This window comes from Triticum urartu, chromosome 6, assembly GCF_003073215.2.
Source record: "Triticum urartu cultivar G1812 chromosome 6, Tu2.1, whole genome shotgun sequence".
Lineage (NCBI taxonomy): Eukaryota > Viridiplantae > Streptophyta > Magnoliopsida > Poales > Poaceae > Triticum > Triticum urartu.
In genome coordinates, this window is record NC_053027.1 from 271,301,505 (window position 1) to 271,321,662 (window position 20,158).

Genomic DNA, 20,158 nt, shown 5'->3' on the forward strand with positions numbered 1-20,158 from the left:
AGAGCACGTCGCGAGGATTCCAGCGGTGAAAACGGATCTTAATTCCGATACGCGGATTAAAAGTTATGTTTTTTTAGTTTTTGAAACAATGAATTAAATACACCAAAGAATAAAATGCATGCACTGAAGAGATGGCTGTGCAGACATTTAAAGACCAGGTAAAAAGTTTTCTTAATTAGGATGGTTAATTAAAAAGGGACATAAAATTTCCAGTTTAGGCCGGCCGCTCGCGTAGGCTAAGCGATTTCAACTCAGACTTCAAGTATAAATTGAAGGTTTATTTTAGACTTTTTTTTTCTTTTCGTTACAACACACAGGCATGTTTCATGTATCCTAGTAAATAAAAAAAAACCCAACCGTGCAACAGCTCACCTTATCCGATCGCAAGATTCTGGCCTCGCCATCCCGGAATCCACGTATCAGCAGGCCCCCACCACGTAAAAAGCTCACAAACACTAGAGAAAAACAGCGCAGGAATTCGCTAACCACACCCGCTGAGACACCACAGGAAACACAGCCCACTCTCTCCCCCCCCCCCCCCCCCCCCCCCCCCCCCCCCCCCCCCCCCCCCCCCCCCCCCCCCCCCCCCCCCCCCCCCCCCCCCCCCCCCCCCCCAATCCGCAGCTCCGCACGCGCTCCTCGCCTCCGCCATGTCTGGCCTCCTCCGGTGGAGGCGCCTCGCCGCCGCAGCCACGCGCGCCGCCTCCACCCTGACCGCAGCCGAATGCTCCCCTGCCATCGCGGCGGTCCCGCCACCGCACCGGCTCCTCCAGGATCGGCGCAAGTGGGAGGGCCCCTCGTCCTCCTCCGGGGGCGGCTCCTCCTCGTCCTCCTCTAATGACGAGCCGGAGCCGCGGCGTATCCGCGCGGAGGCCCACTGCCCGCGCTGCTCCAAGCACATGGACATCCTCTTCTCCCACCGCGCCCATCCCCCTTCAGCCCCCGCCGCTGTCGGCGGCTATCAGACGCTCAACCTCTGTCCCAACTGCCGCACCGCCTACTTCTTCCACCCCAACCACCTCGCGCCACTTCAGGGCACCTTCGTCGAGATCGGCCGCGTCCGGGCTGACCTGCCCCCGGACGGCGTCAGGGTCAGGGACCCCTCCTCCTGGGAAGCCATCCGTGCGAGCTCGTCTTCGCGCGACGATGGGGATGGTAGTGGCGTGGCCGTGCATGTGCCGCCCGGGCCACCGTTCCACCCTAGCCTTAACGTCGTCCGCGTAGCCGGAGGCGGTGGCGGGGGAGGAGCTGCTGGCGGGGGGGGCGAGGAGGGAGGAGGGGGAAAGGACGGATGGGGCGGGTCGAACCTTGGGAAGGATTTTCCGACACCTAAGGAGATTTCCAAGGGGCTCGATAAGTATGTGATTGGGCAAGACCGAGCCAAGAAGGTGAGGATTCTATACAACTCTTTGCTGTAATCATGCTCCCGTTCACCTGTTTTATTTACTGTTTATATCAGAGATGGCATTTTGCTGCCGCTTTTGGTCAGCTTGTGGGAAATATTGGGTTCTTAATGCTGATTCCAAATGCTAGGTCTTTAATGCCTAGTCCGTGTGCTCCTCTCAGTGCACTCAGCACAACAGTTTTTGTGCCAGTTGTGCTGTGCTAAAACTTGGGGCATTGCTCTCGCGTGGGAACACAATTATGTTCTGTCCTACTTTTTTTTTCTTATTTTGACCCGCGGGAGTTGTAAGAAGCCTACAGAGGGGAGGTTTGTAATGGCAAAAGCAGTTTGAAATTTTGAGCTCCATCAAATGATGGCATGCAAGGAGGGTGTTCTTCCTTTGCACCAAGATACATCTGAATTTACAGATTTAACCTATTTTACCCATTGCATGATAATGAAAGAAAATTTAGTAACCTTTGTTTCGATATACCACTTTTAGAGAAGTTTACGGATATGCAGATCAATGGTGTGGAATTGGTACCTTATACTGAAAGTAATGAAGGGTAATCTGGTAATCTCACCTCTCACACACCATCTGTTCCGTGGTAGTTCCAAGTAACGATAATGAACTAACCCAGCCCTAGTCGTCAGCTTCCCATGGTCATCAGCTACATTCACACGCAGATACATTATTCTAGCTCTATTGTAATAGGATCTCAACAGATTGTTGTTGAGCATGTTGTTCCTCCTCGCTCTATTCTAATCTCTATAGACTACCCCATGAGGAAAAATACAAATCATCAAGTTCAGCTGAATACTTCTTCTTTCATGGTATCAGAGCAAGGATAATGCGGTCACCAAGAGCCTATGTGCGGTCTTCCTAGGCAACACACACGCAGTCTCCTTTCTGTCATAAACTATATACCTCAGCACCCTCAAGGAGAGCCATGTGGCACACATACATGCCTGAGAAATTCTGCTGCTGTTGCCATCATTGATTGCATTGTTTACGGTCAATTAGCGCTGTACATAAAATGTGCCCGTTCCCTCTTGCTGTTCAGATGGATGCACCCAACTGCACGTTTTACTTCTAAATACGAGCCAATGAATCTGCCCCCAGTCTCTAGCTCACGTTGTCAAGCTCAGCCTGAAGCCCGACATGTACACCAGAATTCCGTTCGCCACGTTTTACAACAATGTATAGAAGACAGGAAGAGAAATATTGACCTGATTCAGCACAGATCAATCTTGGGCAGCTGTTGTTTTTTATACAGCTTAGTGCCGATAGGCATACAAGGAGATCAATACAGGTACAAGCATTGTGTCCAGCTGTACTATATATGGTAGCCAAATCCAATCTTTACACAATAGAATCCTATTTCGATTGGCTCAGCTTTGCTGATTGAGGACTTATGATTACCCACCTATTAGTATATTTTTTGCAGGAACACTATTAGTATATCGGAGCTTTTTGGCAAACACATTGCATGAGATGTAATTCAGCATATGAGAGGCCTTTGTCAAGGGGACCCTATGTCCCCAATGTTGTTCATCCTTGTCATGGACGCTCTCAATAGCTTGGTTCAAAAGGCCAGGGATGATGGCTGCTGCAGCCCCTATCTAGCCGACCACTTCGTCATCGTGTTTCTCTTTATGCTGACGACGTGGTGCTTCTTATTGTAATGGTGGCTTCAGATTCGGAGCTGATCAAGGATATTTTACATGTGCTTGGGGGGTGCATATGGTCTTAAGACGAATATTCAGATGATTAGTACTATACCAATCCAATGTTCGGTCGACGACTTGGCTGTCGTCCAGGAGCATTTGCCTTCTGAGGTGAAAGAGTTTCCTTGCAAATATATTGGCCTTTTGTCCATCAAAAACTTAACAACAATCCAAATTCAACCTATCATTTGATAGAATTGTTGATCAACTCCCGGGATGGAAGGTTGAAGTCATGACACGGGCTAGCTGAGCGGGTAAGGTCATTTTCACATCTTTGTTTGTGTATTTGGCTATGGCCATGGATCTTCCAAATTGGGCTTTGAGGGCAATTGATAAAATCAGAAGGGGCTTCTTGTGGAGAGGAAGGAAGGAGGCAAGAGTTGGTCATTGTTTGATTGCATGGCTGATGGTTTGCCTTCCAAGGAGCTCGAAAGGTCTGGGTATTCTTGATTTAAAACTTGCGGTTGGGCACGGATGCGACGGCTATGAGTGCATAAAACCCAACCAGATAAACCTTGGGACCAGATACACTATACTAGCGGTGGAGAAGAGAGCCTTGATCCCAAGGTTTATCTGGGCTCTCTTCTCCACCGCTATTATCTCGGTGGTGGGTGATGGTCGTAACACCCTTTTCTGCATGGATGGTTGGAGGGGCAGTCCATTGTTGATCTTGCTCTGCACCTTTTTGCCCTTGTCCCTAAAGCATCGGGGCATCGGGCTAATAGCCGTACAGTTCATGATGCACTGGTGGGACGTTGTTGGGTGCAGGATATTCAAGGTGCTCTCTTGGTGGCTACTTATCCGAATATTTAAATATATGGGATCTTGTGTCCGAAGTGGAGATCCAGAATGACATTCAAGATAAGCATTCTTGGAGATTTGCTGGAGATGGTTAGTATTCGGTGAAAACGGCTTGCAAAGCGTAAGTGTTCTTTATTGGTTTTAGTTGGTCTGGAACATTGGAGGTTGATTTGGAAGCCATGTGCCCCTAAGAAACGCCATTTCTTCCTGTGGTTGGTTGCCCATAATAAGTGCTGGACAGCTGACCGCCTTTAACGGAGGGGTTCGCCACATTTCAGATTGTTGCCCATTTTGTGAGCAGGAAGAGTATACGATTCATCATATCCTTGTCTCTTGTGTGTTTGCAAGAGACTTGATCCCTCCTGTTCAGACATCTTGGCCTCCCTGACTTGGCGCCCCAATCACCTTCTCCTCATTTATTTGATTGGTGGCCTAGAACCATCTCTACGGTGCCAGGTTCTATGCAGGTTCTATGCAGGGTGGTTGGAAATCCTTAATCACTCTTTGTGCTTGGATGATTTAGAAGCATCGAAATGACTGTGTCTTCAACGGGAGTTCCCAGTGTCCAAAGGGTGCTACTGGCCATTAAAGATGAAGCACAACTTTGGTCCTTAGACTGATCATGGGAGAGTCCTGGTTGTGGTCTTGGTTTGAGTGTGGGTTGTCTTTTTCTTGCTTCTAGCGCATCCGTTTTAGCTGTTTAGTGGGGCTTGTATGTACATTTATTCTAAATGCAATGGTACACAACTCTCCTGTGTATTCGAGAAAAAAAATCTTAATGTAGTTGAGATGATTCGATTGGAAATGGAGTTTGATCAGTGGGTTTTGAGTGTTGGTTTAGTTTAGTTTTCTCCTGAAGATATCTGATAACACTTGTCTCATGGCTAGTACTGCTTTTATTCACACTAGCAAAGGTGAGATCCAGGTGATCGCTAGTTATGGGAGTGCGCTCAAAGGATATAAACAGGGTTTCACAAACAAAAAGGGGAATAAGTTGTCACTTTCCCCGTCACGTAAAAGAACACCATGAAACAATGACAAGAAACCAAACATATTGCGTACCCACAGCCCACAATTGATCTAATGCGAAGTCCTTGTATGCTTTTCTACTATTTTTATGCAAATTCAAAAAGCACCAGTGATTACTTAACGCAAAGGGCAAACTATTAACTTAATGAGAGTGCTCTTATGTGGATTCCAGCCAGTGAGCGATTCAATCGGGTGTGTGGAATGTGCCCATCGCGCAGCAGGTTGGTAGTAACTGGATCCCTACTAGGGCGTGGTCTCAGGTTGTAGGGGTGGAAGGAGGGATGGCGTGGTCGCCGGCGCTGGGGCGCCGTTGTTGCGTGCGTGAGAGAGAGAGAGAGAGCAGGGGCGGCGGCTAGGGTTAGGTCTCTCGACTCCCTAAGGAAGCCGAGCAAATATGATTGTTTCTTGCTTAATCCCAAAACGGGTCCTTACACGAGTTTATATAATCCTCCTAATAAGATAATTGGGCTAAGCCCCTAATAACGATAAGATAATCTGGGCCACAACTAACTGGGCTAAGCCCCTAATATGCCAGTCATAACATCTCTCCCTGCCTGCACAAACAGCTCGTCCTCGAGCTGGAAGGCGGGGAAGATCAACGGTTGCCAAACACCTCCGCGTCAACTGGGGCGGGCTGGTCGCCGAGCCCGGCGGCGGCGGGGTCCTCCTTAATGTAATCTGCAGCCTCCAGGTAGAAGAGTCGTGGGCAGATGTGGCCCGATACGTAGGGCTCGTCGCAGTTGAAGCATAACCCTTGGCGGCGACGCTCGAGTTGCTCGGCCGGGGTGAGCCGGCGAAACGGGCGTGTCGCAGCTGTGGCGAGGGGCGCCGTGGAAGCCTGGGCAGGCCAACCCTACGCGGGAACTTCCGGCCAGGGTGGCGGTCCAGCGGCCCGGGGCGGTGGCGCCTGCTGGATGGCGACCGCGCGACGCTAGAACGCGCGGGCGTAGTACATGGCCGTCTAGAGGTCCTGTGGCCTGCGCATCTCCACGTCCACGCGGATGTGGTCCGGTAGGCCGTCGACGAAGAGCTCAGCCCGCTGACGAGCCGAAACGCCGGGGGCGTGGCATGCCAGTGCCTGGAAGCGGTCGGCGAAGTCTTGCACCGTGGTGAGGAACGAAAGACGCCCAAGCTCCGCCAGACGGCTCCCGCGTATAGGCGGACCGAAGCGCAAGAGGCACAAATCGCGGAAGCGCTCCCATGGTGGCATGCCGCCCTCGTCCTGTTTGAGGGCGTAGTACCACGTCTGCGCGGCTCCTCGGAGATGATACGAGGCGATCCAGGTGCGGTCGGACGCGAGCGTGCGCTGTCTCCTGAAAAATTGGTCGCATTGGTTGAGCCAACTCAAGGGGTCGACGGTGCCGTCGTAGGTCATGAACTCCAGCTTGGAGAATCTCGGCGGCGTTTGGACGTGGACGACGGGCGGGTGCGCCTCGTCAGCACGGAGCAGCGAGGATGACGGGGCCGAGTAGGCGGGCATCAGGGTGCCGCCCTGGAACAGGGGCCCATCGACGCTGATGAAGGGCTCGGCGGAGCCCGAGGACCTGCCAAACTGCATGGCCGGGTGCGTCGCCGGCGGGGGCAGCACGTGCAGCCCGACCGAGGCCGTCGTGTAGACCGGCTCAAGGGACCCAGCGAGCCAGGCCGGTAACGGAGACGACGACGAGGGGAACCGGACCTGGTGGATGGGCACCCCCGGGCTCATCGCCGGGATGTCCAGGGCCGTGGTCGCCGATGGCGGCGGCTGCAGTTGTTGCTCCTGCTGCATGGTGGAGGCGCCGGGGTTCGTCGCTGGTGGCGGCTGCCACGACAGCTGCTGCATGGCGGCGGCGACGGGGGTCGCCGAGGATGGCGGCTGCCACGACGGCTTCTGCGGTGGTGGGGCGGTGGCGAAGGGCACAGGCGGCTGCGGCCCATAGGATCTCGCGAGGAACGTGTAGATGCCCGTGACCGCCTGGGTGAGATCCCGGATGGCAGCCGTCATCTCCTTCGGGGTGAAGACGATGGGGACGGGCGCGGCGGAGGTGACCGGCACCGGCAAGAGCGGGGCGTTGGCCGTGGTGGCCATCGGGGCGGTCGGCAGCCAGAGGGTCGGGGTGGGCGGCGGTGAGGACATGATCGCACCGAAGCTATCTGATACCGAATTTGTGGTACCGGATCCTACCAGGGTGTGGTCTCAGGTTGTAGGGGTGGAAGGACGGATGGCGTGGAGGAAGGCGTGGTCGCCGGCGCTGGGGCGTCGTCGTTGCGTGCGCGCGCGCGAGAGAGAGCAGGGGCGATGGCTAGGGTTAGGTCTCTCGGCTCCCTAAGGAAGCCGAGCAAATATGATTGCTTCTTGCTTAGGGCCTCTTTGATTCACAGGATTGCAAAAACACTGGAATAGAAAGAATACAGGAAATCTATAGGGTTGCAGTTGTAAAACAGAGGATTGAAAAACAGTGAAAGTATAGGAATATGAAACAAATGGAACGTTTGAAATGCAGGAACTGAAATCAAAGGAATGCATTATTTAGTAGAGAAACCATGCGCTGGTATGCAACTTTGTCCCTCTTGCCTCGGTCTTTGTGTAAAAAAGAGGCCTGACTCAATGTTTCACTTCATGCGAAATCACAGGAAACCAACAGTGTTTCTCTGGATTGCAACAGTATTCCTCCATACTTGTTCCTGCAAATCAAACATCGCTACAGTAGCAAATCCTATGGAATGAGAATTCCTGCGTTTTTCCTATGAAAAATCCTTCAAATCAAAGGAGGCCTTAATTCCAAAACGGGTCCTTACACGAGTTTATATAATCCTCCTAATAACATAATTGGGCTAAGCCCCTAATAACGATAAGATAAACTGGGCCACAACTAACTGGGCTAAGCCCCTAATATGCCGGTCATAACACAGGTCATTAGTGCGGTAGGCCTGGATGATCTGGAAGCAGAGGAACGCCTGCGTCTTCGACGGCGCTCAGCCCTTCATTACCGAACTCACGGCTAGAATTAGAGAGGAAGCGACCCTTTGGGTCAGAGCAGGAGCCACAGGCCTAGGCGTAGTCTTACTGACCACCTGGGATGTCCATTGATCCTTTTTTGTTTTGAATCTGTAACCCTCCCTCTCGGAGGCTTGTACTGATGACCCCTCTCTTTTTTCAATGCAATGAAATGCAAAGTCTTTGCGTTTTCTCGAAAAAAAAGAGGCCTGCGGTGTCTAGATCCTTGGCAACTTGGTCAATGTACGCCTGGAGTTGTGAGATGTGGCTTCATTTGAGCACAACTTGAGCAAGCCATTGAGATGCAGAGCTTGGAGGCGAAAGTAATGCGGTCCAAACCGGCAAGGGTGCTTTGGTGATAGGAAGGGTTTATCCTTTTAGGGAGGCCTTGGCGTTAGTTTCTCTCCTTGTCTGACACCAGTGACAAGGATTGCTCATGGAGGCATGAACTCGGCATTGACGACCACTTCATCTTTCTGCGTCCAGTGGCTGCCAAGAGCTTGGTAGTGCTCATGGAGAATCGGTCTCTGGCGCTGCTATGGATACAGACCCAGGTGGATTTGCTCAACCACAGGTCTGCCACCTCCAACAGTTTTCTACAGAAGCTGTACGGAAAACTGATCAAGAACGCTGGTGATTTCACCTTCAATCAACCTTGACCTGGGTGCACCTTTCCTTGATCTGTGCCATCTAACCAAATCTAGTGCAAGTTCCAATGTTCCATACACAATATAGTACAGCTAGTGTTGATGAGATTTGGCGATCAACTATTTGTACTGTCAAGGGTGGTTTTTCTCAATTGTAAGATATATTAGCCTTGAGTGGCAAAGGTGGCACCTAGATATTGATTTAGTATAATCGGCATGATAAGCTCAAGTACTCCTGCTTAGTATTGTGTACTCAACACTCAACACTAACGCTTCCATAGCTTTGATTTTCTGATATGATATTACCATTTAAATTTGTAGGTGCTATCTGTTGCAGTGTACAACCACTATAAACGTATATATCATCAGTCTCTACAGAAAGGGTCAGTTCCATTGTACCACCTCATTTCTTTTTGTTTTGTTTATGAAATGAGTAAGAATATTTATTACTGCACCCACAGAAATTAGAACTCATGCATATCATTCAGCGACTAATTATGTGATGTATAAGCTAAAACCATTAGGTCTGGAGCAGATTTGGGTTGTTCTGATGGAGAAGCTGATGGTGAAGACAATGTTGAACTAGAGAAAAGCAATATACTGTTAATGGGCCCTACTGGTTCAGGTAGCATCTGCAACTATCCTCAGTTGTTGTGATTGGAATAAACTGAATTCTGGTTTCTTCTATGTTGGACGGACTATAATAAAGAGAGAGCGCTCATCAGTAGTATTTTGTTTGGATGCTTCATATTTTTCGCAGGTAAAACTTTGCTTGCAAAGACATTAGCTCGGTTTGTGAATGTGCCATTTGTAATTGCTGATGCAACAACATTGACCCAGGCAAGTGGTTCACTATTCACTAATGTTTACATTCTGGAGGATATTTTAAGTGCATAATAATGTATAGTACTGAAACTGCACCTCATATAGTCGGTTTTAGTTCTACTAAGCCTAAAACCTATTGATTCCAAAGTTTGTCTCCATAGCTCTAACTTTCTATTAACCCCTGTCTGACCATCATCGACTAGCACCACATCATCCTCAAAGAGCATACACCATGGGATATCTCCTTGTATATCTTTGTTGACCTCATCCACCACCAAGGCAAAAACATAAGGTCTCAAAGTTGACCATTGGTGCAGTCCTATCTTAATCGAAAACTCATCGGTGTTGCCATCACTTGTTTGAACACTTTTCACAACATTATCATACATGTCCTTGATGAGGGTATGTACTTTGTTGGGATTTGTGTTTCTACAGGGCCCACAACATGACATTTCGCAGTATCTTATCGTAGGCCTTCTCCAAGTCAACGAACACTATACACAGGTCCTTCTTTTGCTCCCTATATCTCTCCCTAAGTTGTCTTACCAAGGAAATGGTTTCCATGGTCAACCTCCCGGCATGAAACCAAACTGATTTTTGGTACGCTTGGCATTCCTCTTAAGCGGTGCTCAATGACTCTTCTCCCATATCTTCATTATGGCTCATCAGCTTAATTTCATGGTGATTAGTATAACTTTGAACATCCTCCTTGTTCTTGAAGATCAGTACTAATATACTCCACCTTCATTCTTCTAGCATCTTGTTTGCCTGAAAAATGAGGTTGAAAAGATTAGTTAGCCATACTATCGCTATGTCTCCAAGGCCTCTCCACATCTCAATGGGGATACAATCAGGGCCCATCGCCTTGCCTCCTCTCATCCTTTTTAAAGCCTCCCTGACCTCAAACTCTTGGATTCACTTCTGAATCGTCGCACAAAACGCCTGCTGGTATCATCAAAGGAGTCGTCCAGCTCAATGGTAGAGCTCTCATTCTCTCAATTGAACATCTTGTCGAAGTACTCCCGCCATCTATGCTTGATCTCCTCGTCCTTCACCATGAGCCAACCTGCTCCGTCCTTGATGCATTTCACTTGGTTGACATCCCTCATCTTCCTCTCTCGGATCTTGGCCATCTTATAGATGTCCTTTTCGCCTTCCTTTGTGTCTAAGTGCTGGTAGAGGTCCTGATGGGGAACAACAGAGGAGGAAAAAAATCATATGTCAAATCTGTTTGGCTACTTCTAGATACTTCTACTCTAGTCTAGTTTTTTTTTTCTTTTCTTAACCCTAGCTACTGTTTTCTAGTCTTCTAGCTATGAGGAGAATGGTGAATCTTGTAATGTTTTCTAGAGTGTTCTAGCTATAAGTAGAAGTGAGATGTCAGGGCTTCCCAAAGCCCTATAAACAGAGGTCCTCACCTCTAGTTTGTAACCAGACTATGTACCCCACTACCTATAACAGAACTGGGTGTTCTTATCTAGATCTTGGACTAGATCTTGTGCTCTAGGAGTTTTGGATTGAACTCCTGCTGCCATATTGTCCTATATTCTCCTCTAGAGCAATATGTAGCGCAACACGTTGAAGTAGTTCGTTCAACACTAGTGCTGTTCACTTTGTAGCAGCAAGTGGAGTTGCTCCTCACAACCTTGTGCTGCTTCAGGTTCTCATACGCCCGATCCCTTGCTTCACTCACTGCTCGCTTTGCAGCCTTCTTTGCCGCCTTGTACTTCTCTGTTGTCTGCACTCCTATCCAGGTGTAGGCATCTGAAACAGTCTTTCTTCTCCTTAATAGCCTTCCACCGCCAGGTACCTTTAGCTTCGCTTCTACTTCCTCTGGTCACCCCAAACTCCTTTGAAGCCACCTTACGAATGCAAGTCGCCATCTACATCACCTCCTTCCTCCCAAGGGCCCTCCTTAATAACCCTCTCAAAAGCCTGAGCCGCCTCCCCCTTGAGCTTCCACCACTTAGTTCTAGCGGCTTGGGGCGCTTATCCTGCTACACGAATCCAAAAGCGGAAGTCAGCCACCTAAAGCTTATGTGAGGGACAACACTCTCTTCAGGTATCACCTTAAAATCTAGTAAAGCATGCATGCCTTCTCTTCTCGAGAGGACGAAATCAATCTGGCTAGAGTGTTCACCACCACTAAAAGTCACTAGATGGGATTATCTCTTTTTTAAGAGGGTGTTAGCTACAATCATGTCGTAGGCTAGAGCGAAGCTTAAGACATCTTCTTCTTGATTCCTGATGCCATAGCCAAAGCCCCCCTACACCCCTTCAAAACCTGTGTTAGATGTACCCATGTGGCCATTTAGGGCTCCTCCTATGAAGGGCTTCTCACTAATAGGTACACTCCTAACCATGACGTCTACTACTCTCTTGTTGATCAAGATGCCTACTTCATTTCTTTGTGAGCGATTCAACTAATAAAAAATGATTAACTGCCGTCACCTGATTCCTTTAGGCATATTTTTAAGTGAATCTCTCTCTCTCTCTCTCTCTCTCTCTACTTTGTTCAGACACTAAGGCTTTATTTTTCAACTTCCTGCAGGCAGGGTATGTAGGAGAAGATGTAGAATCTATATTGTACAAGTTACTTACGGTATGGTTTTTGATTGCACATATATTTAAACAAATAGGAGCTACTAGTTGACTTCTCACTATGAGTCCTTGAAAGTGAACTCTGGGTCTTATATTTGAACATTAACTAGGTGGCAGATTTTAATGTGCAAGCAGCACAACAAGGGATGGTGTACATTGATGAAGTTGATAAGATCACTAAGAAGGTCTGTCCAAATTAACTTCTGTTGAACATTTTTCCTTGGTATGGGAATCGTTAATCAGTTGGGTGCATTCAACATGCAGGCTGAGAGCCTTAACATCAGTAGAGATGTATCAGGCGAAGGTGTTCAGCAGGCTTTGTTGAAAATGCTCGAAGGCACGGTGAGTCATCTTCATTGACCTTCCGATGAAGCAGCATGTTTATAAATTGTAAGTTCGAACGTTTGCAAGCAGATATTGGCTGCCACTAGGATTAAAATGTATATCATTCGTAGATTAATACTCCCTCCGTTCCTAAATATAAGTCTTTTTAGAGATTCCAATGCGGACTACATATGGAGCAAAATGAGTGAATCTACACTCTAAAATATGTCTATATACATCCGCAGTCCTTACTGAAATCTCTAAAAAGACTGAAATTTGTAGTGGTGGCTGAATGCTATACCTAGTTCTATTCATGCATTTTCTTTCTTTTGTGCTGTGTATTGTGAGCTTGCATTTTGGAGCTTTTATAGTGATGTCATTATTGGATTTGCAAATGTATTGGTTTGAGGCATCATAGTTTTGTTTTACATTAATCCTACTATGCACTAAAAAGTAACTCATTTGCTTCATTGATATTGTGCGATCTTTCTGGGGTACTATGATTCTTGGTAAAAGACAAGATCATTTCTTGATAATTGTCTCTACATATGGATGCCTTTTGATATATTTTTCTAATGTGGTCATGTTTAGATAGTCAATGTCCCTGAGAAAGGAGCAAGGAAGCATCCTCGTGGCGATAATATACAGGTACCGTCAGCACAATTTGTATATGACATTCTTCCCAAAGAAAGTGTGCATGGTATACATTTTGCCTGAAGAACTACAGTATCACACCGCCAGTACCTGTGTCCTGAATGGTAGCAAAAATAGAGAAAAATATGGAATTATGTGACCTTATCATCATACTAGTCCTTCGTAGAAAATAGAACCTATTTGTTATGAATGCATACCGTGCTGCTTTATACATGTATCGTATTGTTTCTTTACACCCAGTGGCGGTGCCAGGAGGCAGGAGCTAGGACATGTGGTGTTAGTAACTTCTAGAGATTAATGCTATTTGTAATACTATGTTTATTTGGATTTTTGTTTGGGGCGTCCTCTCAGCGACGCTCCACATCATAACCCGGGTGTGGTGGAAAATGGGCAAGGGCCGGGCCGTCACCTCCCTGGCGGCGTGCCGTATCTTGATCCGGATACGGTGGCAAGTGAGCGAGGATCGGGTCGTCGCATCCTTAGTGGCGCGCTACATTGGCGCCCAGATGTAGTGGAAAATGAGCAAGGGTCTTCGCATTTGACTCGACGAGTGCGAAGGGTAAGGAAGCTAACCGAGCCTAGGAAGATTCGCTTAGGTAGTTGGAACGTAGGATCTCTGACAGGGAAGCTTCGAGAGCTAGTTGATGCAGCGGTGAGGAGAGGTGTTGATATCCTTTGCGTCCAAGAAACCAAATGGAGGGGACAGAAGGCGAAGGAGGTGGAGGATACCGGCTTCAAGCTGGAAACAGGAATGGCGTAGGCATCTTGATCAACAAGAGCCTCAAGTATGGAGTGGTAGACATCAAGAGACGGATTATCCTGGTCAGGCTGGTAGTTGGGGACTTAGTTCTCAATGTTATCAACGCGTATGCCCCGCAAGTAGGCCACAATGAGAACACCAAGAGGGAGTTCTGGGAAGGCCTGGAAGACATGGTTAGGAGTGTACCGATTGGCGAGAAGCTCTTCATAGGAGGAGACCTCAATGGCCACGTGGGTACATCTAACACAGGTTTTGAAGGGGCGCATGGGGGCTTTGGTTATGGCATCAGGAATCAAGAAGGCGAAGATGTCTTAAGCTTTCCTCTAGCCTACGACATGATTGTAGCTAACACCCTCTTTAGAAAGAGAGAATCACATCTGGTGACTTTTAGTAGTGGCCAACACTCTAGCTAGATTGATTTCATCCTCTCGAGAAGAGAAGATAGGCATGCGTGCCTAGACTGTAAGGTGATACCTGGAGTGTTGTACCTCAGCATAAGCTGGTGGTTGCTGACTTCTGCTTTCGGATTCGTGTCCAGCGGCATAAACGTGCCAAAGTCGCTAGAACAAAGTGGTGGAAGCTCAAGGGGTAGGTAGCTCAGGCGTTCAAGGAGAGGGTCATTAAGGGGGCCTTGGGAGGAAGGAGGGGACGCGGACAATGTGTGGATGAAGATGGCGACTGGCATTCGCAGGGTGGCCTCGGAGGAGTTTGGAGTGTCCAAGGGAAGGAGAAGCGGAGATAAGGATACCTGGTGATGGAATGATGTTGTCCAGAAGGCGATTAAAGAGAAGAAAGATTGCTTCAGACGCCTACACCTGGATAGGAGTGCGGACAACATAGAGAAGTACAAGATGGCGAAGAAGGCCGCAAAGCGAGCTGTCAGTGAAGCGAGCGGTCGGGCATATGAGGACCTCTACCAACGGTTAGGCACGAAGGAAGGCAAAAGGGACATCTATAAGATGGCCAAGATCCGAGAGAGGAAGACGAGGGATATTGGCCAAGTCAAATAAATCAAGGACGGAGCAGACCAACTCTTGGTGAAGGACGAGGAGATTAAGCATAGACGGCGGGAGAACTTCGACAAGCTGTTCAATGGAGAGAATGGGAGTTCTACCATTGAACTGGACGACTCCTTTAATGAGACCAGCATGCGTTTTGTGCGGCGAATCCAGGAGTCTGAGGTCAAGGAGGCTTTAAAAAGGATGAAAGGAGGCAAGGCGATGGGCCCTGATTGCATCCCCATTGAGGTGTGGAAAGGCCTCGGGGACATAGCAATAGTATGGCTAACCAAGCTTTTCAACCTCATTTTTCAGGCAAACAAGATGCCAGAAGAATGGAGACGGAGTATATTAGTACCAATCTTCAAGAACAAGGGGGATGTTCAGAGTTGTACTAATTACTGGGGAATTAAGCTGACGAGCCATACAATGAAGCTATGGGAGAGAGTCATTGAGCACTTATGGAGAGATACAGGGAGCAAAAGGACTTGCATATGGTGTTCATTGACTTGGAGAAGGCCTATGATAAGATACCGCGGAATGTCATGTAGTGGGCCTTGGAGAAACACAAAGTCCCAGCAAAGTACATTACCCTCATCAAGGACATGTATGATAATGTTGTGACAAGTGTTCGAACAAGTGATGTCGACACTGATGACTTCCCGATTAAGATAGGACTGCACCAGGGGTCAGCTTCGAGCCCTTATCTTTTTGCCTTGGTGATGGATGAGGTCACAAGGGATATGCAAGGAGATATCCCATGGTGTATGCTCTTTGCGGATGATGTGGTGCTAGTTGACGATAGTCGGACGGGGGTAAATAGGAAGTTAGAGTTATGGAGACAAACCTTGGAATCGAAAGGGTATAGGCTTAGTAGGACTAAAACCGAGTACATGATGTGCGGTTTTAGTACTAGGTGTGAGGAGGAGGAGGTTAGCCTTGGTAGGCAGGTGGTACCTTAGAAGGACACCTTTCGATATTTGGGGTCAATGCTGCAGGAGGATGGGGGTATTGATGAAGATGTGAACCATCAAATCAAAGTCGGATGGATGAAGTGGCGCCAAGCTTCTGGCATTCTCTGTGACAAGAGAGTGCCACAAAAGCTAAAAGGCAAGTTCTACAGGACGGCTGTTCGACCCGCAATGTTGTATGGCGCTGAGTGTTGGCCGACTAAAAGGCGACATGTTCAAACAATTAGGTGTGGCGGAGATGCGTATGTTGAGATGGATGTGTGGCCACACGAGAAAGGATAGAGTCCGGAATGATGATATACAAGATAGAGTTGGGGTAGCACCAATTTAAGAGAAGCTTGTCCAACATCGTCTGAGATGGTTTGGGCATATTCAGCGCAGGCCTCCAGAAGCTCCAGTGCATAGTGGACGTCTAAAGCGTGCGGAGATGTCAAGAGAGGTCGGGGTAGACCGAATTTGACATGGGAGGAGTCCGTTAAGAGGGACCTGAAGGATTGGAGTATCACCAGAGAACTAGCTATGGACAGGGGTGCGTGGAAGCTTGCTATCCATGTGCCATAGCCATGAGTTGGTCGCGAGATCTTATGTGATTCACCTCTAGCCTACCCCAACTTGTTTGGGACTAAAGGCTTTGTTGTTGTTTGTTTGTTTGTTGTAATACTATGTTTGTACGAAATCTGTGTGGTTGGAACCCCACAGCTTGCTCCAAGTGCCACCACTTTTTGCACCACAAATGTCATATTAACTTCATTTTTCTAATTGCCTTCTAGTACCATCTAAACCATGATCCACTTTTCAAGGCCTTCCTTGTTTAAGGTAATGTAATCATGGCTGAGCTTTAATTCTCTATTCTGCATGCCATACAGATAGATACGAAGGATATTCTGTTTATATGTGGGGGTGCTTTTATTGACTTGGAGAAAACTATATCAGAGAGGTACCATTGTTTTTACCTGTTTCAAAGTTGCTATCTCTGGTGTTTCCTGTCAGTCTTCATCTAAGGGGCATCCCACCCCCTTTTTGTGTAAATAGGCGGCAGGATTCTTCTATTGGATTTGGGGCACCTGTCCGTGCAAGCATGAGGACTAGTGGTATTTCAAGTGCTCAAGTGACATCGTCCTTGTTAGAATCAGTGAGTACCAGAGTCCAGGAGCCAGCTATTTTTGGAAGCTTTGTTTCAGGGAGAATGTGAATGCATTTGCTCTGTAAAAGCTAAAGTGTTTTTTATTTGGTTTTGTTTTCAGGTTGAGAGCAGTGATCTTATAGCATATGGACTCATTCCGGAGTTCATTGGACGTTTTCCTATCCTTGTCAGCTTGGCAGCACTAAATGAGGACCAACTTGTTCAGGTAGATCTGTAGGAGGAAAAATATCCTATTAGGTGGAAAACATATTTCTATATGATTGTTATTGAACTTATAATTGATGGCTAATACAATAAATGTACTGCTAGGTTCTCACCGAGCCAAAGAATGCTCTAGGTAAACAATTCAAGAAGTTGTTCAGCATGAATAATGTGAGTATATTTTCATTGGAAACATGCAAGTGTTATCTGGCGCTTCTCACACTGTTGGCTTTCAGGTTAAGCTTCACTTCACGGATGCTGCACTAAGAATAATTGCCCAGAAGGCAATGTGCAAAAATACAGGTGCACGGGGCTTAAGGACTATCCTTGAGAATATTCTCATGGATTCCATGTATGAGGTTCGTCCGATAGCAACTTTGTATTCCTTTTCCTTGAACTTACACACAAACTCAATGGAGCTGGCATTCATACCATATATTCATGAATTTGTGACTGCCTTGCAGATTCCAGATACAAAATCTGGAGAGAAGCGAATTGACGCAGTGGTTGTAGATGAAGGTGCAGTAGGATTGGTGGACCGACCTGGCTGTGGAGCTAAGATCCTTTACGGCGATGGTGCATTTGATCGTTATCTATCCCAGATAAAGGTGGGAATTGCCAACCTCAATCAGCTTGCCTTGTGATATTGGTAATATCAATCATTTGCTGCGAGTAATATTTCATGGACTAAAAATGCTGCAGGCAATGGGAGACGGAGCAGGAAGCGAAGTGGATGGGGATCCTGACCTTTCTTCGTCAAGAGCCATGAGCATGTGATTTCATGGTTCCTCTAGCTCTACTGTACACTGTAAAAATCTGATCCTAGCTGTATTAATGTAAAGAAAAAAAAACACATGTGCAGTACCCATTGCTAATTCAAACCCCAGCTGTCTGGCCGTCCTCACGCCTTGCATAATCTGTAGCAGGATTGGGAAGTGTATAGTGGAGCAAGTTGGGTGTCGACGTGTGTGTGAAGGTGAGAGACTTTTTATGTGAAGAACTGTAATGCTTGCCAGATGTTGTAAAACTTCAAACACTGAGATGAAGGGGTTGAAATTTAGCATGGAGATACGAAATTATGTTATCAGCTCCTTGCCCGAATTGTGCTGTGTGGTGTACCAGCCTTGCTTGGTAGAAAGAAGAAAGAGATCCGAATGCTTTAGGGACTTGGGAGTTTCTGCTGCAGAGCTCAATGCACTCTCGTGGTCTAGAAAAATACTACCTCTGTCCCATAATATAAGACATTCTTTGCAGTTTTAAACTGCAAAGATGTCTTATATTATGGGAAACATTGTTGTATGTCTGTACGTCCAAATTTTCTGTGAATAAAAAGAATTTCTAAGGGCGTGTTTGGTTTCTCGTTTCCTGTCAAATACACCATTTGTTCCAAAATATAAGGTCTATTGATTTTTGTGCAAGTTAACCATTTGAGAGTTTGACCAAGATTGTAGAACTAAATAGAAACATCTGCAATACCTAATAGATAAAATATGAAACTAGCTTTCAAGATCGATCAAATGATATAAATTTCATATTGTGAATATTGATATATTTTTCTAAAAACTTAGTAAAAAATGCACTTGTTTGATTTTTGAAAAAACAAATACATCTTATATGAAGGAATAGAGAGAGCACTGGTGTATCTTTACCTAATAATAAATCGGCTATTGCTTCTGTCCGCTTCATCCAAATTGTTCGGTTTTAATAATATCATCAGTTTCAGAAATATCATCATCTTCAGCATACTCAATAGTTCTAGCTCTAGTAAGTTGTTCATTAAGAAATTCACCCAGTGACACAGTATTTTCAAGCAAAGTAGTAGCATCATAAGCATCATTCATAGCAGAAATAGCATCATCAATAACATTCGATGTGTTGGAGTTAATAGCAGGTATAGGTGTCGCAAGCTTACTCAAAACAGAAGGTGAATCAAGTGCAGAGTTAGATGACAGTTTCTTACATCCCCTCATAGTGGATGGAAAAATCTTGGTTCTAATATCTTCCAGATTCCTCATAGTGATCAACAAATGTAAATCCTAAGTGACTCAGAGAATAGAGCTATGCTCCCCAGCAACGGCGTCAGAAAAAAGTCTTGATAACCCACAAGTCTTGATAACCCAAATTTATTGATTCGACACAAGGGGAGCCAAAAAATATTTTCAAGCACTACCGCAGGATACTGCAAACGCGACACTACGATCAGAGACCCTTCGAGAAACTATGTGCGATGCAATAATCGCAACCGGTGCTGTATGAATACCGTCAGAAATGTATAGAACATTTGCGATGATGGATGCATCAAACACGGTTCAGTTTTTAGTTGCGTGTGCGATGAAAGGCATATGGTTTAGTTCAATTAACTGTTTGCGATGAGGAGGAACAAAAAAAGGTCAGCCAGATGAAGGCGTGTGCGATTCACAGCATACGGTTCACTCGGATGAACTGTTTGTGATTAGGCAACACAAAAGAAACGGTCAACCAGATCAAGGTGTGTGCGATATACGGCATGCGGTTCACTCGGATGAACTGTTTGCGTTGAGACATGAGGATAGAAACAGTTCAACTTAACAAGATGTGTGTGATACGCGGCAAACAGGTCTATAATCAGAAATGTGTGTGAAGATCAATAATAACACAGAGAGTTGCTGCTAATAAGACGTGTGTTTTGTGCGATGAGATTGCATACAGAACAACAATATATATATATATATATATATATATATATAGGGTGGGTCTATTATGATAACACCCCTTAAGAGTGTTATTCTAATAACAACAGCTTATTTTGCTAACACTCCGAACCGACGCGACCAAAAAAACAAATGCACCCGCCCCACCTCCTGGTCAAACGCCACCCCGATCAACCCCCACCCCCAGACTACCCACTTCTCCCTCGACCAAATCCCCACCCCGACCCACTCCTCTCTTCCTTAATGCCGTCCACCACGCCTCCGCTCCCTTCCGGCGGGCCCTGCCCCTACGCCACCACCCTTCCTCACCCCGTGGCAACCACCGCATCTCTCCCGATGATGGATCTGTGGAGATCCGCACTGCCCCACGCTCCTCTCGACGGAGCGCGTCGGAGGGCCAGCGCCCATGGTAGTCTCGAGGCGG

At 47.0% G+C, this 20,158-nt stretch overlaps 1 protein-coding gene across 1 annotated transcript; it reads left to right on the forward strand.

The window, feature by feature from the left end:
• Positions 1 to 592: 592 nt before the first annotated feature.
• Positions 593 to 18,128, forward strand: LOC125513190 (CLP protease regulatory subunit CLPX1, mitochondrial-like). Its single transcript, XM_048678221.1, has 15 exons — positions 593 to 1,388; positions 8,888 to 8,949; positions 9,091 to 9,191; positions 9,327 to 9,406; positions 11,943 to 11,993; positions 12,103 to 12,177; positions 12,257 to 12,334; positions 12,908 to 12,964; positions 16,566 to 16,636; positions 16,732 to 16,831; positions 16,944 to 17,048; positions 17,153 to 17,215; positions 17,281 to 17,403; positions 17,509 to 17,652; positions 17,747 to 18,128. Exons 1-15 carry the CDS (start codon positions 651 to 653, stop codon positions 17,819 to 17,821), a joined length of 1,923 nt encoding a protein of 640 aa, XP_048534178.1. The 5' UTR covers positions 593 to 650; the 3' UTR covers positions 17,822 to 18,128.
• Positions 18,129 to 20,158: the final 2,030 nt, after the last annotated feature.